Below are 20,258 nucleotides of genomic sequence, written 5' to 3' on the forward strand. Positions count from 1 at the left end.
ATTTGAGGAGAGCAGGATGGTTCAGAAATTTGAGGAGAGCAGGATAGCTGACTAGTTTCCACAGAGAAACAGGGTATGCTGACCAGGGAAACTGCAGAGTGGGTTTGAGAGCCCTTTAAAGGTTAGTGATCATATACATTTACCAGAAGCCCGGTGCGCACTGGTGGGGTCCCTCGGCCTGGGCTGCGGGGATCGGGCCAAAACCAGCAGTCCAACATCCCCCGAGGGGTCCTGGAGTGCAAGAGGGCACTCTGCAAAGTTGCTGTCGCTCAGCAGCTCCTGCATTGAGCGTCTGCCCCTGGTGATCAGTGTGCATCATAGCTACCAGCTAGTCACGGGTCGGCCAGTCACTTAGGCTTTTATATCTATATATATAAAAGCCTAATATGCAAATCGACCGAATGGCAGAACAACCGGTCACTATGACACACACTGACCACCAGGGAACAGACGCTTAACCATTTGAGTCCCAAGCATGCGATCGCACTGCTTGGTATTTCTCGACTTAAAATAAAACAAGCGCTATCATACTGTTTGGGTCTTTTCGTACTCATTTAGAGAAAGCGCGGTTGCGCTGTTTGGGATTCTTCGACAGTGTTTTTTCAATACCCACTGGGACTCAAACGAATCGTATGTTTTCTCGACATAAAATCTCAGCAGCGCAATCGCGCTGCTTGGGACTCAAACGGTTAATGCAGGAGCTGCCTCCCTGGTGGTCAGTGTGCTCTCATAGGGGGAGTGCCATTCATTTGGAAGCCAGGCTCACGGCTGGCGAGCACAGTGGCAGTGGCGGGAGCCTCTCTCACCTTCACGGCAGTGCTGATGAGTCGGACATCCCCCGAGGGCTACCCGACAGGCCGGGCTGAGGGAACCCCCCCAAGTGCATGAATTTCGCGCACTGGGCCTCTAGTATATAGATAATGGTGCCAATCTGTCTTCCTACTTTATCTATGCAGATGAGGAGAAAGGACAGAATTACAATCATCAACGGCTGAAGTTTTATGAGAGGGGTCAAGGGTAGATCCAGATTGGGGGCCCTGAAGTTTTTACAACTGGGGGAGGGCAGTTTAAGAAAAAGGTACATACATAATTACAAATTACAAAATACAAAGTCAAGTGCAGGCCTGTGGAAGGAGCTTGTTTAAATGAGGGGCCCTGAAGCATAAGTGACCTTAGCTTTATAATAGACCCACCTCTGAGAGGAGCAAAATAAGGAGTCAGAGAGGCAAAAGAGTTCAAGCAAGTGTCAGGAGCCTGAGATGGACTGGGAAGAAAGGAGAGGCTGATGCCTTGGGAATAAGTAGTTCAGGTGGGGATGAAGGATGGGCATGCAGTAAAGGAAAACTAGTGAGCCTGGTGCCTAAGACTTTTGTGATCCGGCAAGGTTAGAATGGGGCAGCGGGGAGGGAGGAAGTGATAGTTGAACCAAATGCATAAAAATTCCACAGAAGCCAAGGACAATGTGTTGTTTCCTCTTTTTTTTACAAGTGGTGGCGTGGGAAGCAGACACCAAAACCTACCTCCTGACCCAGTTAGGTGGGGAATGAGAAATGAACTGCTGGGCTGAGAAGGCCACAGGAAAGAGCCCACTTAAGGGAGAGCTATAGATGTATGAAGTTTTCCTAAATTTTACTTTAATGCTGTTAAAGCATTTTTTTCACAATAAATGAAAAAAATACCCCAGTATTACTCAAATAATTGCCAGCATGCTTTTCTTATAATTAAAGGGAATATAAGATAAAAATCTTACTACACTTGAGGGAGACCAAGATGGCGGCGTAGGTAAACACCGGAGACCGCTGCCGCAAACAACCATTTCAAAAATACAACTAAAAGACTGAACGGACATCACCCAGAACCACAGGAAGGCTGGCTGAAGAGAGACTCTACAACTAGAAGGAAAGAGAACAGCAAATCGAGGCTCAGAGGCGGCACAGTGTGGAAAATACAAAGGTACCGAGGTGCGCGCGCAAAGCGGGCTGGTGGCTGAGGGCGCGGTTGTCGTTTTCTGTCGGGAGTGAGTCTCAGACTCTGGGCTCCGGATCCGGGCGAGTCTCTAGGGACCCAGGCTCAAACGGGAGAAGCGGGATTATCCGGCATCAGTTGGAACCTGAGGGCAGCTTTCTCTCTGAGGTTTGCAGCGGCTGCCGGGGTTCTGAGAAGCAGAGCCTCTGGGAACGGGACTGAGCGTGGCCATAACTGCTCCCTCCGCCCGCCCTGTTGATCCCACCCCGCCCAAAGCCTGCGCACAGCCATTTGCCAATCGCCTCAGGCAAAGGCTGGATTAGCGCCTCCCCAGAAGGCAGACGTTTTCCATACAGCTGATTCCTATAGCCAGTCGGCCTGGGGGTCAAATCCCTCTAGTGTTAACTACAACAATTAAGGCTTGGCTAGAACAAGACTGCGCACAGAGACCACAAGGGGGTGCACCAAGAAAGCATAAAAGATGCGGAGACAAAAAAACATGACAGAAATGGAGGATATGGAGCTAAGAATCGCAATTTTGAGGGCTTGCCATAAATTTGTGCAGAGCCTCACGAAAACTAATGAGACCCTCGATGCTACGATAAAGAAATTAGAAAGTAAGCATACACGGACTGAAATAAAGAATATTATACCCAATAGCAGACCAGAGGAGTACAATAATCAAACCAAAGATTCGACAAAAAACACCCAATTGGAAAAGCAAAATGAAAAAAGAATCCGAAAGTGTGAAGATAGTGTAAGGAGCCTCTGGGACAGCTTTAAGCGGTCTAATATCAGAGTCATTGGAGTGCCAGAAGATGAGAGACAGCAAGATATTGAAAACCTATTTCAAGAAATAATGGCAGAAAACTTCCCCCACCTGGTGAAAGAAATGGACTTACAGATCCAAGAAGCGCAGAGAACCCCAAACAAAAGGAATCCAAAGAGGACCACACCAAGACACATCATCATTAAAATGCCAAGAGCAAAAGACAAAGAGAAAATCTTAAAAGCAGCAAGAGAAAGAGGCTCAATTACCTACAAGGGAATACCCATACGACTGTCAGCTGATTTCTCAACAGAAACTTTGCAGGCCAGAAGGGAATGGCAAGAAATATTCAAAGTGCTGAATACCAAGAACCTACAACCAAGATTACTTTATCCAGCAAAGCTATCATTCAGAATTGAAGGTCAGATAAAGAGCTTCACAGATAAGGAAAAGCTAAAGGAGTTCATCACCGCCAAACCAGTATTATATGAAATGCTGAAAGGTATCCTTTAAGAAGAGGAAGAAGAAAAAGGTAAAGATACAAATTATGAACAACAAACATGCATCTATCAACAAATGAATCTAAGAATCAAGTGAATAAATAACCTGATGTACAGAATGAACTGGTGATTATAATAGAATCAGGGACATAGAAAGGGAATAGACTGACTATTCTTGGGGGAAAAAGGGGTGTGGGAGATGCGGGAAGTGACTGGACAAAAATCATGCACCTATGGATGAACACAGTGGGTGGGGAGTGAGGGTGGAGGGTGGGGTGGGAGCTGGAAGGAGGGGAGTTATGGGGGGAAAAAAGAGGAACAAATGTAATAATCTGAACAATAAAGATTTAATTTAAAATAAAAAAAAAAAAAATCTTACTACACTTAAAAATCAAGAAAATTGTGAAATATTTGAAAGCACTGGACATATTAAATTGTATTTGGGCTTAGACTCCTGACACACACTGATACAGATTATAAAGATATGGAAATACCTGAACACTGAAGTTGAGATAAAATCTGAGCACCTTCAAAGTCGTGGCTTGTCATCTTTAAATTAGGTTTTATACAACGAATAAAACTTGCTCCCTGCGAGAATAAAGGTACTTTTTAAGACAATATATATAACATTCTCATTTTACTATTTCTATGAAATACCAGTAACTTTCAGTACATATTATCATCAATATATGAACCCCCCTTAAAATAATCACTAAGATATATATATACATATATACATATATATATATAATCACTGTTTTACTCTTGAAACAAATACAATATTATATGCCAACTATACTTTAATAAAAATAAATAAAAATTTGGATAAAGAAGATGTGGTACATATATACAATGGAATACTACTCAGCCATAAGAAAAGATGAAACACTGGCATTTGCCCAGCCAATGTGGCTCAGTGGTTGAGCGTCGACCTATGAATCAGGAGGTCATGGTTAGATTCTCCGTCAGGGCACATGCCTGGGTTAATCAAGAGCTCAATCCCCAGTAGGGGGCATGCAAGAGGCAGCCGATCAATGATTCTATCTCTCTCCTTTCCTCTCTGAAATAATTTTAAAAAAAAATTTTTTTTTAAAGAAAAGTGGCATTTGCAACACTATGGATGGACCTTGGGAATATTACATTAAGTAAAATAAGTCAGAAAAAGCTAAGGGCTATATGATTTCATTAATATATGTGATATAAAACTGAAACTCATAGACACAGACATCAGTATGGTGGTCACCAGAGGGAAGGGAAGTGGGGCAGTGTAGTAAAGGGTAAAGGAGGCCAAATATATGGTGCTGGAAGATGATTTGACTCTGGGTGGTGAGCACACAATGCAATATAAAGATCATGTATCAAAGAAATGTACACTTGAAACCTATATGACCTTATTAACCAATGTCACCCCAATAAATTTAAATTAAAACAATTTTAATTTTAAAAAAATAAGTAAAGATTTTCAATAAAAAATAATCAGTAATGAACTGAAAACTTAGCATACTTTTATAACTTAAAGCTTAAAATAAATTTCTCTATTATGTACTAATAATATTACAAAAATACATTTTTATTTGAGTGCCAAAAATTGTGTTGCTGTTAAAAAAAGTCTTTCATTGTAAAATATTTTAACATATCTAAACAATACATTATCTTTAATCATAAAAAAAAAATACATTTTCCTTCTCCATAATAATAAATTATTTTCACTTTCCTTAAACTACAGGATAATCTTAATAACATCCAGATAATTCTATATATTTATAAAATAATTTCACTTCACATATATATTTAACCGTTATTCAGAACAAACTTAACCAAAATGAAAACCATTTTAAAAACCATTCTTTTTAATGGGGGAATTGGTTTAAAATATATTTCTAATTATTCCAGATTTACTTGGTTTGAGTAAATATTTAATAATAGTTTAAGAGGACCATTAAAAAACCCTGTTCTTTTAAGTATACTCACAGTACTTCGAAGTTTATCCAGAAGCAAATTTAACTGTGTCTGTAAAAGAAAGAAAATGTCACAAGTTAATACTGGCTCTTCCGCAGTGGAATAAAATAACGTGCGATAACATGGATATATAACACATTATGATTTAACAATTTTTGGTAGGCAAGCTCTTTGACAGCAACATGCAAGGTATATGGCTAATATAATGCCAAGGACAACAACTTATTTTAATTATACAGAACTTGTATAATTAGGAGACTGAACATTAACAATACCAACAATCATACATGTGCACTCGCAGGTGGGGTGGACAAGGAAAGTGTACAGGCAACAAAAATGTGAATGAAAATGCTGGGCATGCATTCAGTTAGAGATCAGCAGAGCAGTATTAAGTATGTGGCAAGCTGGTGTAGTTTGTGTCACACTCCATTAAGAATGAAGACATGTTTAAAATATACCCTAATGGCATATATTTAGATTGTTTTATAAAACACTTACAAATGAAACTATCCTGCCTAGCTGTAGAAACCCTCCTTACTATTTTAAAATTTCGCATCTCAATTATTTTTTAAAAGCTTAGATAGCTTTATCCAAAACAAACTGACAATGAACACTATAAGTTGCTATGCCTGCCTGTTTTTAATAATATTGTCACACAAAAATTTACTCTCATTCAGTACTAATTTAATTTGTATATTTGCTTTACTTCTCTGCAAAGTAAATCAATTATATAAAATTCTAATATCAATTTTATACTAAGATGTTTATTATACTGCACATGAAAGAGAAATTAAGATGATATTTCTTAAATTAACATACTGGATCAATGACAGCTATATTTAATAATAATAGTAATAAGTATAATTTACTGAATGCTTTCTATGAGTCAAGCATTTCTCAAAGCTTTTCATGGGCATTATCATGTTTAAACCGCACAATTCTAATTAAGAATATTGCATTAGCCTCACTTTACAGGTGAAACATTAGCTAGTCATGGCAAAGCCAAGATTCCAATGTGGGGCCTAACACCAAAGTTCATTCTCTTACCAGAAACATTACAGTATACTTCAGACAGCATAGGATTAAGATATAATCAATCTGGACCATCACACAACTGAAAGGCAAGTATAAGAGCCACTAATTTGGAAAGAAAACAACTAACACAAAGTCCATTTTTCTTAATCCATAAACTAAGTACAATATTCTCCAAAAAAATTGAGATAGAGCAAATCAGAAAAGTAGGAACAGCAAAAATTAACTAATAGCATTGAGAAAAGGGGGGAAATGTCAAATATCAAATAACAGTAGTCAGGGACCATAGGCATAATGTACATCATGACAGAATATGATTTTTCCATCAAAAAGGATTACTTTTACTAAAACAATAACAGTAAAAGTTATGTTTCAATAACATAAAAATGTCGCTTTCCAATGGGAAAGTTCTGCTTCTCAGTGATGTTGGATAACTAAAATATTATAGTAAATGCTAGCCTGTTGTTGTTTTTTTTATTGCCTCACATACCTTAAATTTAATGAGCTATTCTATTAAATTTAAAATTAAGGATTACTATTAATATTCATTTTAAAGTATCTCATAAAAACATTTTACATTTTATTATTAATGATGTTACTCAGTTATGGCTTTCAGCAGTTTAATGTGTAAAATACATCTTATTGCAAAAAGCAATTTTAAGGCATTTCAAGTCTCAACATAAAAGAATACTTTAAAGAATTTTAAGAATGTTTTTGTTTTACTTATATTATATAAAATTTCAGGTATGGTCTCACCAGCAACACTAGTATATTCCATCATAGTAGGAAAATACTTAATGAATGATAACCATTTCACTAAATTAATGTTGTTACATGTCTTTTCAGCAATTTCAGAATATCCAAATAAGAGAAAAAAATATTGCTCAAGAAAATTAGAAACTCATAATCAATAAATAGAGATTATAACAAAATTAAAAACTTTTTATTCAGTTACCTGAAAATGTATTATAAGCTTTCTCCTACATTTATGGTTTGGCTTTAAATATATATATATATATATATATATATATATATATATATATATGGCTTTATAAACATGACTTTATCGAGTTAGTTATTTAGAGCCCATTTCAATCCACAAGGGATTTCAGGAGGCCTTACACTGTTAGTGCCATAGTATTCTGATACTTAAATATTATTTCTAATTACATCATTTTTAATATTTAAAGTACACATAATGAAAAGCATATGTAGAGTTTTCTTGCAAACCTAACAATGTGTTATGGAAATTTGAGAGAAATTAATTCTATTTCTTTGTTCTATGTGTTATAATCTTTTAGTCATTACACTTTTAAATTCTTATTCTATATTCTAAATATTCAGCACTTAGAACCAATTAGTATAGTGTTCCATTTCTAATACACATCATTTGATAATTCCTTGTCAGACCCCAAATAATAAATTCCTGATCCAAAATTAATAAAACACATGAAATGGTCTTCAATGTTAAGCAATTTGAAGGGTTTGCCACTCAGAGCACTCATCTTTTACAGATTTTTTAAAGCTTTAGTCAAATTTTAGCATAATATGCACAGCCACAATGCACTGAGAGAGAAAGCACACTAAAAATGTATTATAAATATAATCATTAACTTGAGACAGCCTCTGTTTCACATGGCAGCCACTCTACAAATAAGAGTCCATGAAGGTGATCATTTACCTGAAGCCCCTGGCTGTGCCTGCTTTTCCTCTCAACTCAACTAGTGTTCTCCAGCCATCCCGAGCTGGACTGACTACGCAGCTAAAACACAACTGCTGAATGAGGAAGGAAACAGAAAACACATGGGAAAGAGAAGGTTTGAAGGTCAACCAGACAGTAAGCAGAAGCAAGAACATTAGGAGAAGCAATCTGGTATGTTAAGCACCGAGAAAGAAGACACTCACAAAATTACAAGAATTTCTGTATGTTCAATCACTACACTTATTTGGGTGTGCTTTGGTTTGGTTTTGTTTTGTTGCATACAGATCCTATCAACAATGCAGGATCTGCTCTGAACTTCCTCATGGGGTTTTTGACAGTGCCTACACTATCCAGTGTAGAGTATAAAGCTATATATTTTATTTTAAATGCAGTAAAAAAAAAATTTTTCAAGTAATATGTTTAACACACATACCTTAAACTTGTTTCCCACACTGATGAAGCCAAGTTTTCCTGCTTTTTGTTTAGTGTCTTTGTTGTTATTTGTGGATGTTTCAAATAATTCCCGTATAAACTTATCTCTGGATTCACATATTAAGGATTCCAGAGACATATGCAAAGCATCGTTATTTTTTTCCACAAACTGGGTCTGAAAACAAAGCAAACAGGAATGAACGACTCAATCCATCTTGTGATGATATCCCTTAACACAGCACTGCCCAAGAGAAGGTTTGAGGAGGAGAGAGGCTCTGTATCTGCATTGTAAATACAGTCACCGCCGGCCGGCCAACGTGCACACAGAGCATACAAAGTGGAGCCAATATACAGAGGAAATAAATTTTATATTTTATTTTTAAATTTAATTTAAATTCAAATAGCCAGATGTGGCCACAGGTTACCACACTGTACAGCGCAGCTGCAACATCAAGTCGTCGTCTCCTGGTAAAAGTCATACTTACTGTTTCATAGCACACTGCCCCTGCGAAATGCCTGATGATGAAGCCTTCATCGTCTCTGATGTTCCTATGAATTGCCAGCTTAGATTTTCTGGGAATCTAAAAAACAATACACACATCAGTTATTAAATTACCAAAACTATATTACATAATTCTCTTTAGAGAACCTGTGGGATGTGAAATACTTAAAGTTATAAAAGCAAGTTTCACATTAAACACAATTATACTGCTTTTTGTAACATCTATAAACCTTAAAGTACCAGTGAAATCTAGCAAATATTTGTTTATAATCTCTAAGGAAAGAAAAAAGGAGTATGACCAAAAAAAAAAAAAAAAATAGACCACACTATTTAGAAGCATATGCAAAACATAGTGGGCATTTTATCAGGTGCCTGCCTGTGGAGCAGTGGTTCTTGACCTTGGCTGCTGACTTAGCACCCCCCCAGAGAACTTTTCATCCTCCCAAAGCCCATTCCATTTACATCAGGTGATTCCTAGGTACAGCCAGCTTGAGAAGCAATGTGCTAAAGAAACACCTGAAATCAGCACAGGGACCCTCCCAGTTTTAAACCAAACATCCTAACATGTTTACACAATCAGCCTGAATCTATCTGAAGGAAACTAAATCATTTTAGGGTTGTACTATCTATATATATAAAAGCCTAAGCGACCATTATGACCGAACGACAGGAACAACCAGTCGACCAGTCACTATGACACGCACTGACCACCAAGGGGCAGACGCTCAACACAGGAGCTGCTCCCTAGTGGTCAGTGCACTCCCATAGCCAACCTCCCACGGCCGGCCAGCAGCTGTTCTTTCCGTGCCCGACCTGGCGACCATTTAGGCCTTGGGCTGGAACAGGGAACTGGGGGTGGGCGGTGGCAGACATGACCCCTTTCCCAGAGGGGCCAAGGGCCAGCTCCCTCCTCGGGGCAGGCGGCCAACCTCCTACACCCCATCCCTCCCCCAGGCCAGCAGGCCCCAATCAGCCTGCCACCCGCCTGCAGCGGTGGCAGCGAAGGAAGGAGTGGGGAGGCGGGGAACCGTGCAGTGGTGGGATGCCGGCATCCAGCATCCATTCCTTCCACACCCAGCCCAGCGACCGTCGCCTCCTCTCCCAACTCCACCAGGGCTTTCAGGGCCCTGAGCTGGGACAGGGAACTAGGAGTAGGTGGTGGATGCAGCCCCTTTCCCAGGGGGCCAAGGGCTGGCTCCCTCCTTGGGGCCTGTGGCCAACCTCCCATTCCCCATCCCTCCTCCTGGCCGGCCCTGATTGCCGGCCAGGCCTAGGGACCCACCCATGCACAAATTCATGCATCAGGCCTCTAGTCTAATTATAATATCTCATATTGGTATCATATCTAAAAGCTTCCAAAATGCTTCATATAAAAGATTATATCTGGCCCTAAAAATAACCTAAGGTTAAGCCCTACATAACTTATGATTCTAATTGTCTAATATCTAGTTTCTCTTTCTAAAGGCTTCTATCCCCATCAGAGTCTAAATCCTGGAATGGGAAACTCACCGTGAGTCGGAAATGATCCTTGTGCTTCTGGTGGACTGCGGATGTAAAGTGCTGATCACTGGGCTGGGGAAGGCGATTTTCTTCATCCAAAATATCCAATATTCCCACTAATTTTGCTTCAACTAAATCTATTTCAAAAAAGTAAGATATGATAAGGTAAAAATAATATTTTAAAGATGTGGGCAATTTACTAATCACAAACTACAAAGAAGATTCAATAAGTATAATCTCAAAAACTATACAGAGCAGGTATATTTTATTTCAAATCTTTCAATTTATTAGAAAGTAATAGCATATGTTTAATATAGGTTTTAGAAAAACAACTCCTTAAAGCAAGTGACTAATGTAATCACCGCTCCATTTGTGAGGACAAGAGGCTAAAGAGCCAGAAATTCCTCCTCTTCCAGATGACATCTTACATTCAAAAGGATATAAAAACTAGAGAAGCTTTTGTGTGCTTAGCTTTTTAAAACTACTAATATATATTTACTCAGAGGGTTTCCAGCAAAACTTCACTGACAGCACATTCTTATGCTCTTTTCATTCATGTTGTTTGAACTTCCTGCTTATCCAAAATAACTGTAAAATGTAAGCTGCTTAAATACAGTATATAAGAACTGTGAATGGGGCAGACTCTAAAAGTTATAGAACATATGAAGAGAAATCAAGATTCTAACTGGTCAAAAAATTATGCTTTGGGGGCAATTAGTGGTGGTGAAAGGGGTCATGCTGAACTAAGCTATAAATAAGAGAGTATTCTGACTGATGTAGAGGATGTGAAAGTGACTGAAGGGAGGCGTTCCAGACAAGACATCAAACCACAGAGCCAAGGCACAGGATTCGGGGGAAGGATATGGTCCACGAAGGGCAAGTGGAGTGGGCTGGGTAGGATGTGGAAGTGCTTTGAAAAGTAATACTACTATAAAGAATGATTATAATACTACTATCTTGTCCGAATCTGGCACACAAGTTTCTGAATCAATTGTCAAAATGAGTTTTCAAAACTGTTACTGGATGGAACCGGGTCCAATGAACTCAGTAGTTGTCAGCCAAAAGACAACTCCAATTAGATTTTAGGAGAGTGTATTTTATTGCAAGCCAGCAGGCAAGAGCACACCTGGGGGGGGGGGGGGGGGGGGGGGGTGTCGCTTCCCAGTGGGGCACATCCTGAACAAAAGATCGGATCTGGCCTTATTCAGGGAAAACACCAAGGTGAGCTTCATCATCGCATGTACAGGTGGGGACACTCCTCTGCGTGCCCAGTTAGAAAAGAGATCTAGACATGCATCCCATGTTTTAAAAATGGCAGGAAAAGCTCTGCCCCTGGGAGGAGATGTTAGTAGTACAACATGAGGGTATAATGAGAACATTTCATGAAGAAGTCAGTACAGAGTCCTCCTGGGTGGCTTCAGCCAGCCCCGGCAGCTGGAGCCGGATCAGCACCCTGGTTCTGCAAATCATTCCGGGCTTATCTCTACACAGCAGGTCTGGCAATTGTCAATGTCAGGGATGGCACAAGTGTGGAAGGAAGTTTACCTAATTGAGTCTCAGTCCTTCTGCTAAACTTAGCAAATCAAAGGATATGGTTACACAAATTTTATAGCATCCAGGGTGATCTAAGTAAGTTTATAGGTTAATCTACACAGAGTTATAAATTCTAAAAAAAAAAAAAAATATATATATATATATATATATATATATATATATATATATATATATTAGGTTACAAACAAGGCTTACCAACAGCTCATTTTGGAGATGGGGGGAGCGAAAAGGAAGACTGAGCACTAGCTGGGTAGTGACAAAGAAGTGAACACAGACACGAAAAACAGAGACCTGCACAGTATTATCTGGGACACACGGAACTCGTGCAGCCCACTTGCAACCAGCCACAGGGTGCTGCCAACGTGCAGAAAATAGAAACAGTATCTGCAGAACAGCAGAGCCAAACCCTGTCAAACCCCACCTGGAGCCTGGCTAAGCTAACAACGTCCTGTGTGAGGTAACAAATCCCTTTACTGCTTAAGCAATTATTCACATTAGTTGTTGGAGAAAGAAAATATTTCACCTGAAACTAATATAACATTGAATATCAGCTATAATTGAAAAAACAGAATGTAAAATATCATCACAGTAAATAAATTTTAGGAAAACTTTCAACGTATCTGAATTCGATGCCTTGGTAGGAAAAATAACTTCCTAACAATACTAAAATAAAACCTCTTCCAACTACCAGTTTCAATAAGTCCTCATAACTAGTAGCATCGATCACAGAGCACAGAAATATCACCAGTAAAACCCTTCACTATACCTTCCCAGATTTCCCAAAAGTAGAGTGAAAAAAATACTTGCCTATACAGTCCTGATTATCCACGTAATGCACTTCATTAACACCCAAACCTTCTTTTTGATAGAGTTCTTGTTCCTAAAATGAAATAATGATAATCATGGATATGGAAATACCATTGACAGAAATTGGATTCATTGTTTTGTGCCATTTCTGATCATATTTATTTGATTAGTCAGAGTACAAAGGTTTACCCAACTACTTTGGGGGCTGGGGAGTATATAAAACATCAGGGAAGCAAAATCCTTGCCCCTAAAGCAAAGTGAAATAAAAAATTCACACTGCCTGGTATTGCCAAGTGGGTAGAGCATCATTCTCTCTCCCCTCTTGCACCAAAGGGCCACGGGTTTGATTCCCAGTCAAGGGTACGCATGAGCACATGTGGGAGGCAACTAATTGATGTGTCTCTCTCTCCCATCAATGTTTCTCCCCCCCTCCCTTCCACTCTCTCTAAAATAATAAAAATAAAAATATCAATGGAAAAATATCCTCAGGTGGAGGATTAACAACAAAAAACTTAAATTGCCAGCAAAACATATGATTTACATACGTGCAAATGTTCCCTCCTGCAGATAAGCTCACTTTTCTTGAAATATGGAGAGCAGCTATGCACAAATACAGAGTTCTGTGTCTGAGCATTTAAAGTCAAGGGAAGACCAGAGCTTTGAAACATTTTTAGCCATTTTAAAGTCAAATCTGTCAGTAGAATAAACCAGGGGCCAGCACATTTTTTTTTGTAAAGGGCCAGATAGTAAATATATTCAGCTGAGAGCCATAATGTCTCTGTCACAACCACTCACTCAGCATGCCACTGTAGTACATAAGCACCCATACATAACAGTAAATGAAGAAGTAGGAAAGGAAGAATTAGGATATGCTGAGTGAGAAGCATACAGATAGTAAAGACAACAGAAACAGAAACAGCAGAATTTTAAGTCTAGTAAAAGTCACTAGTAAGAAGCAGTAGACGTCCACTTATGAAGAGGTGCCTGTTAGGGTTTTTATTGGGTCCCTAAGCTTCAACTTACCAATAACATTTCTGATGTGCCTGAGCCAAGGCTAAGCCACTGGGACCCATGCTGGGCAGCCCTGATTCCCTGCCCCCTCTCATTACACCCCATCAAGCAGGGTAACTTCAGCATGTCTCTGTTCCTTGAAACTCAAGCCAGCTTAAGGCAGTTGGTAAATTTAGACTGTAATGGTAGTTACCTCCTTCAGAATCCTTTCGTTGAAAAATTGTTGAAGTTTTTCATTGCAATAGTTGATGCAAAATTGTTCATAACTGTTATGTTCAAAGTATTCTGAAAACATAAAACCAGAATCAAGAGTCATCATCACATCAACCTCATATTAACAAATTTATCTTTGGATAAAATTTTATTTTATCAATGCTTAATTTAAGATTAGGTTAAAAAAATACATAAAACATTTCTATACTCTGCAAATGCTCTTGTTTCAAGACTTAAATTTTATTAGTCCTTAAAATTAAGTATTAAAGATACCCTGCTTAAGAGAAAGATGTTTGTCAGATGAGATGTCATAGCAAAAGATATAAAACATAACTTTTAACATAATTTAAGCACAGGTGTTAAAGTAATCTAAATTAAAGAAAATTACTTAAAATGCAAGTGTTTCAGATTTTTTTCTGTGTAATCTGTAAAACTACAGTTATAAAAACGTTATAGATACTAACTCACTTCTAAAATTAAGGGATTGTATTACATTATCTCTAAGATCCCTGCAGCTCTAAAATGCTATGATTCTGTGTATTGTCTGTGCTATACTAAAACTGGTAACAGACCAGGAAACGAATATTTGAAGACTGTGAAATCTTCAGTCAGTGGTAAGTAAAAGGTAATGATTTATTATACATTTTAAAATAAGGATCACATTATAACAAATCCTGCCCTTCTCAAAATGTAAACATTCTTAAATGTATGCATAGCTCACATTTACTTCAATGTTTAACATTAGAAGTGTTTGGGATCTCTATTTAGAAGTTTGGTAATGTTTTTGTTACCAGAAATATGGTTAGGAACTTAATTAACTCTTATTTATATCAATCAGCCTATAGTTCAACTGGTTTCGTTATACATCTTGTAGCTTCAAGTCAGTTTCCAAAAACCTACTGATGACGTTAAATGAGGACTTACTGTATAGTAGTTTCAATCAACATGTTTTAATTTTATCAAAACCCATGAGTCTTTCCTTTTTATTTTTTTAAGCATCAACTTCCTACTTAAATATTATGAAATGAAATGTAGGTGAGGACATACAACTGAAAATTCGTCAAGCAGAAGGTACTGAGAGAGGGTAGGATGACAGCAGAAAGGGCAGAAGCGGGTGACACAGAGGAAGGGTGGGAGATGCCACGGGAAAAAGTCACTGTTTAAATTTTAAATACGTGTGAAAAATTAATGAAAAAAATCAAACAGCTAACTACAAACTCATAAATGAAGCTATACTTACCAAAACCAGCAATATCTAGGACTCCAATAAAATAGGATGATGTTTCAAAAGGGAAACATTGATTTACTCTGTTTACCACATGATCAAAAAGATGGCTATAGACAGTCTTTGCCAAGGCATCACGGGCGTTGTTTGCTTGTTCCACTTTCAGTGGGACCCTATAAAAGAAGACTGTATCAGTGAGAATTCTTCATAGTACCCAAGATCAAAGCATATCTAAACCTACTAATTGTGAAGAACAAATTAAATAGTTACAAAAGGTCACTTGTGGATATACACAGACAAACGGGGCTAAGTACAGAGAAGAACTAAAGGAATTATCTACAATCAGATTTTTTTTTAATCTATTATTGAGTAAAGGAACTTCGGGCTCAAAATTCTTTTCAACCTTAATTTATACTTCACTGTACATGCAGAATATATAAAAAATTATTCAGAGGAATCATCTTCCTTTGACTTTCCTTAAATGCAAAAGAAATTGTATTTAATTTGGGATAAGGTTAAAAGTTCAGCAACCTGTTTAAACATTGCTTAGGAAAAAAATATTTACATCTTAAAATCCGAAATGTCCAACTCTATGATTTAATATAAGTAACTGCATGGTATAACAGCATTAGTTAGATGTTGCAGATACAGACACATAGCCTTGTCCTCAAGAAAACGATAGTCTGATGAAGAGAGCCGGCCATAAAAGAGAATTTCCAAATGCCATGCTCAATGCTGTCATAAAAGTAAGTGTGGAGACCATGGAGGACCAGAAAAAAAATGTCAAATTAGGAAGTAACCTTAAGAGTCATTCAGGTATGAGTGACAACTGAATCCCTCCTAAACAGTGGTTTTCCAACATGTTTCCTACAATGAAACCCTTTTGCAAAGTGAATATATTATGTGAATATTGCATACATAAAACTCATAAGAACTGCTCCAAAAAAGGGGGGAAATGGAGGAAATGACACCTGAGAACCACCTACAAGTCCTTTTACCAGCCTTCCCTAGGGCCTCAGAAATATCTCTAAGGAACCACGCAACTCTAAGGCACTACTATACATCCTCCTCCTTGCTGAGGTTTTCTTTAGAGCAAGAATAATTTGGAATTAGGTTAGCAATGAAAAAGGCTAAATAAATAAGCACATCTTGCTACTGTCTCCAAAAGTGTAATTTTCTGAGTGGCTACTAGTAAAAGATTTTTTTAGCCCTTTTGATTTTAATTTGTTGAAAATTTTTCTGAAGTATGTCGCTAGAACTGCCTGCCTTATATCGGAAGGGATAGAGGATCTGATTATTACCCCACAAATAAAGATCTTATAGTGCTTCAGAATAGTTACTGAATAATTCATTTTATTTTATAGTACTGAAAACAAAGATACTTAAAATATAGGACTTGGAGCCAAAAGTGTACACAGGCTCAAATATAAACTAGAAGTTAGTGGTTACTGATTTTAAAAGTCGTGACTAGTCTCTTATTTTCTTATCATTTGTAATTTCCTCTAAATGAAGAATCCTAAATGTAAGGGGAAATTCCATTTGCCAAGTAAAATATTTACTAAAGCAAGTTCTCCTTAACAGAAATTTTAGTATATGCCATTTGTAAGGAAAATCACTTTTAAAATAAAATGATCAGCTGCCTTATGAAACTAAATAATGGTGATGATTGCACAACCTTATAAATATACTAAAAATCATTACATTTCACACTTCAAAAGAGTAAATTATATCCCAAAATATATAGTTTTGGGGGGAAAAATTTAATGACCTGTCGCCTAAAACATATTTATTAACATAATCAGCTCATATAGGGTGGGGCCAGAGTAGCTTAATAGTTGTTCGTATGAAAAAAAAAATACAACTAATAACTAATAATACAAGAATAAGCTCTGTTTCGTGTACCCACAACTATAAATCTGCTATAGCCCCACCCTGTATTTTTATAGTTGTACAAAAAAAGTAAACCTCTTTCCTACATTATAAATTCCCAAGTTGTGCCATGCCATATATCTGTAAGGAACACCTTTAAGAGCTATGAAAGTCAGGGTTAAATTTTATGATGGATTACTGTGGTGAGATACACAGAATTTTGATCTATTAAGTATATGTTTTAGAACATTGTAATGAAAACAATGAATCATAAATAAAGATGAACTTTAAACCCCAGTGTTCTCAGAAAAGGTTTTTCCTTGACAAACCCCACAGCAGGATTTTTACAGAGCGATGAGCTAAGGAACTTACTTTATAACTGTTCCTTTGGTGCCCCCTGCTGTTGTTAGCATGACTCTTGTAGTTAAACTTACGCGAAGATCATCTTGATCCAAACCCAGTAATTCAGCACAATATTCCAAAGACTGAGTCGATTTATTCTTCAGATTACAACCTCCTAATAAAAATATATTTTAATTTAAAATTAATAAACATTACGTAAACCAGATATTCAAGATTCATTTCTTAGAAGTATACTTCACTTATATAAAACTATGGAATAGACAAGGCTCATTTACTAAAATACTAAAGATGAATTACAATCCTTGTTAATATATTAAATCTCTGGAGAAATATAGTACCTTATCATTAAAATTCATATAACTCTAGAAAACTCCAAGGATTAATTTTAGTGGCAAGTGTTGTACAGCACTTTAGTAAGTCAGTGTGTTTATGTGTGTGCATCTATGAGCTCATATTGCTTAGGGACAGAGGAAGAGAGTGAAGAGACAACTGCTATAACATGTACACTATATCTACAGACTTGCATGTGGAGGCTGTTTTAAAAAGTATTATATTGGAAGACAGTATACTATAGTGCTTTAGACTCTGGGTTGATATGGCCCTAAAACTTATCAGCTGTGTGACCCTGAACAAGTTTCTTATTCTCTGTGCTCAGTTTCCTCCTCCATATAATAAGGATAATAATTATACTTACCTAATAAAGTTTTATATAAAAAGATTAATAAAGTTGCATATGGAGTTAGAATAGTGCCTAGTACACAGAAATCACTATATAAAGGTTAACTATTATTATCTTTATTATTACTATTTATTAATAAATATTTTACCAATTTTTAAGGTCTAATATGTTGCTAAATTTTTTATTTCAAGACTTCTTTAAAAACGAGGGGCGAGACCAAGATGGCGGCGTAGGTAAACACCGGAGACCGCTGCCGCAAACAACCATTTCAAAAATACAACTAAAAGACTGAACGGACATCACCCAGAACCACAGGAAGGCTGGCTGAAGAGAGACTCTACAACTAGAAGGAAAGAGAACAGCAAATCGAGGATCAGAGGCGGCGCAGTGTGGAAAATACAAAGGTACCGAGGTGCGCGCGCAAAGCGGGCTGGTGGCTGAGGGCTCGGTTGTCGTTTTCTGTCGGGAGTGAGTCTCAGACTCTGGGCTCCAGATCCGGGCGAGTCTCTAGGGACCCAGACTCAAACGGGAGAAGCGGGATTATCCGCATCAGTTGGAACCTGAGGGCAACTTTCTCTCCGAGGTTTGCAGCGGCTGCCGGGGTTCTGAGAAGCAGAGCCTCTGGGAACGGGACTGAGCGTGGCCATAACTGCTCCCTCCGCCCGCCCAAAGCCTGCGCACAGCCATTTGCCGATCGCCTCAGGCAAAGGCTGGATTAGCGCCTCCCCAGAAGGCAGACGTTTTCCATACAGCTGATTCCTATAGCCAGCCGGCCTGGGGGGCAAATCCCTCTAGTGTTAACTACAACAATTAAGGCTTGGCTAGAACAAGACTGCGCACAGAGACCACAAGGGGGTGCACCAAGAAAGCATAAAAGATGCGGAGACAAAGAAACATGACAGAAATGGAGGATATGGAGCTAAGAATCGCAATTTTGAGGGCTTGCCATAAATTTGTGCAGAGCCTCACGAAAACTAATGAGACCCTCGATGCTACGATAAAGAAATTAGAAAGTAAGCATACACAGACTGAAATAAAGAATATTATACCCAATAGCAGACCAGAGGAGTACAATAATCAAACCAAAGATTCGACAAAAAACACCCAATTGGAAAAGCAAAATGAAAAAAGAATCCGAAAGTGTGAAGATAGTGTAAGGAGCCTCTGGGACAGCTTTAAGCGGTCTAATATCAGAGTCATTGGAGTGCCAGAAGATGAGAGACAGCAAGATATTGAAAACCTATTTCAAGAAATAATGGCAGAAAACTTCCCCCACCTGGAGAAAGAAATGGACTTACAGGTCCAAGAAGCGCAGAGAACCCCAAACAAAAGGAATCCAAAGAGGACCACACCAAGACACATCATCATTAAGATGCCAAGAGCAAAAGACAAAGAGAAAATCTTAAAAGCAGCAAGAGAAAGAGGCTCAATTACCTACAAGGGAATACCCATACGACTGTCAGCTGATTTCTCAACAGAAACTTTGCAGGCCAGAAGGGAATGGCAAGAAATATTCAAAGTGCTGAATACCAAGAACCTACAACCAAGATTACTTTATCCAGCAAAGCTATCATTCAGAATTGAAGGTCAGATAAAGAGCTTCACAGATAAGGAAAAACTAAAGGAGTTCATCACCGCCAAACCAGTATTATATGAAATGCTGAAAGGTATCCTTTAAGAAGAGGAAGAAGAAGAAAAAGGTAAAGATACAAATTATGAACAACAAACATGCATCTATCAACAAATGAATCTAAGAATCAAGTGAATAAATAACCTGATGTACAGAATGAACTGGTGATTATAATAGAATCAGGGACATAGAAAGGGAATAGACTGACTATTCTTGGGGGAAAAAGGGGTGTGGGAGATGCGGGAAGTGACTGGACAAAAATCATGCACCTATGGATGAACACAGTGGGTGGGGAGTGAGGGTGGAGGGTGGGGTGGAAGCTGGAAGGAGGGGAGTTATGGGGGGAAAAAAGAGGAACAAATGTAATAATCTGAACAATAAAGATTTAATTAAAAAAAAAAAAAGACTTCTTTAAAAACGAATATGAGAATCATAATGAGAATCTTATCATAACATGTTAGTAAACTATTAAATAGACAGGCCTCAGGAACAACAGACCATGAGCTCTTATATGAATAAGGGGTGGTCAAGACAATTCATTGGGGA

The 20,258-nt window shown here is 38.0% G+C and overlaps 1 protein-coding gene across 6 annotated transcripts in view; it reads right to left on the reverse strand.

Annotated features, from left to right (window-relative positions):
* Window positions 1-20,258, reverse strand: part of MYO6 (myosin VI) — a 146,762-nt gene that overhangs the window by 31,642 nt on the left and 94,862 nt on the right. For all 6 annotated transcript variants that reach the window (XM_070418215.1, XM_070418214.1, XM_070418212.1 and 3 more), the window contains exons 12-20: window positions 17,413-17,557; window positions 15,187-15,344; window positions 13,927-14,018; window positions 12,723-12,795; window positions 10,371-10,498; window positions 8,845-8,940; window positions 8,361-8,534; window positions 5,206-5,244; window positions 3,729-3,822 (exon numbers count right to left, since the gene is read on the reverse strand). In XM_070418215.1, the coding sequence (XP_070274316.1) occupies window positions 3,729-3,822; window positions 5,206-5,244; window positions 8,361-8,534; window positions 8,845-8,940; window positions 10,371-10,498; window positions 12,723-12,795; window positions 13,927-14,018; window positions 15,187-15,344; window positions 17,413-17,557 (999 nt within the window). The remainder of the gene's footprint in view (window positions 1-3,728; window positions 3,823-5,205; window positions 5,245-8,360; window positions 8,535-8,844; window positions 8,941-10,370; window positions 10,499-12,722; window positions 12,796-13,926; window positions 14,019-15,186; window positions 15,345-17,412; window positions 17,558-20,258) is intronic.

This window comes from Myotis yumanensis, unplaced genomic scaffold (assembly GCF_028538775.1).
Source record: "Myotis yumanensis isolate MYYU_CA2020_CCGP unplaced genomic scaffold, mMyoYum1.0.hap1 SCAF_6, whole genome shotgun sequence".
Lineage (NCBI taxonomy): Eukaryota > Metazoa > Chordata > Mammalia > Chiroptera > Vespertilionidae > Myotis > Myotis yumanensis.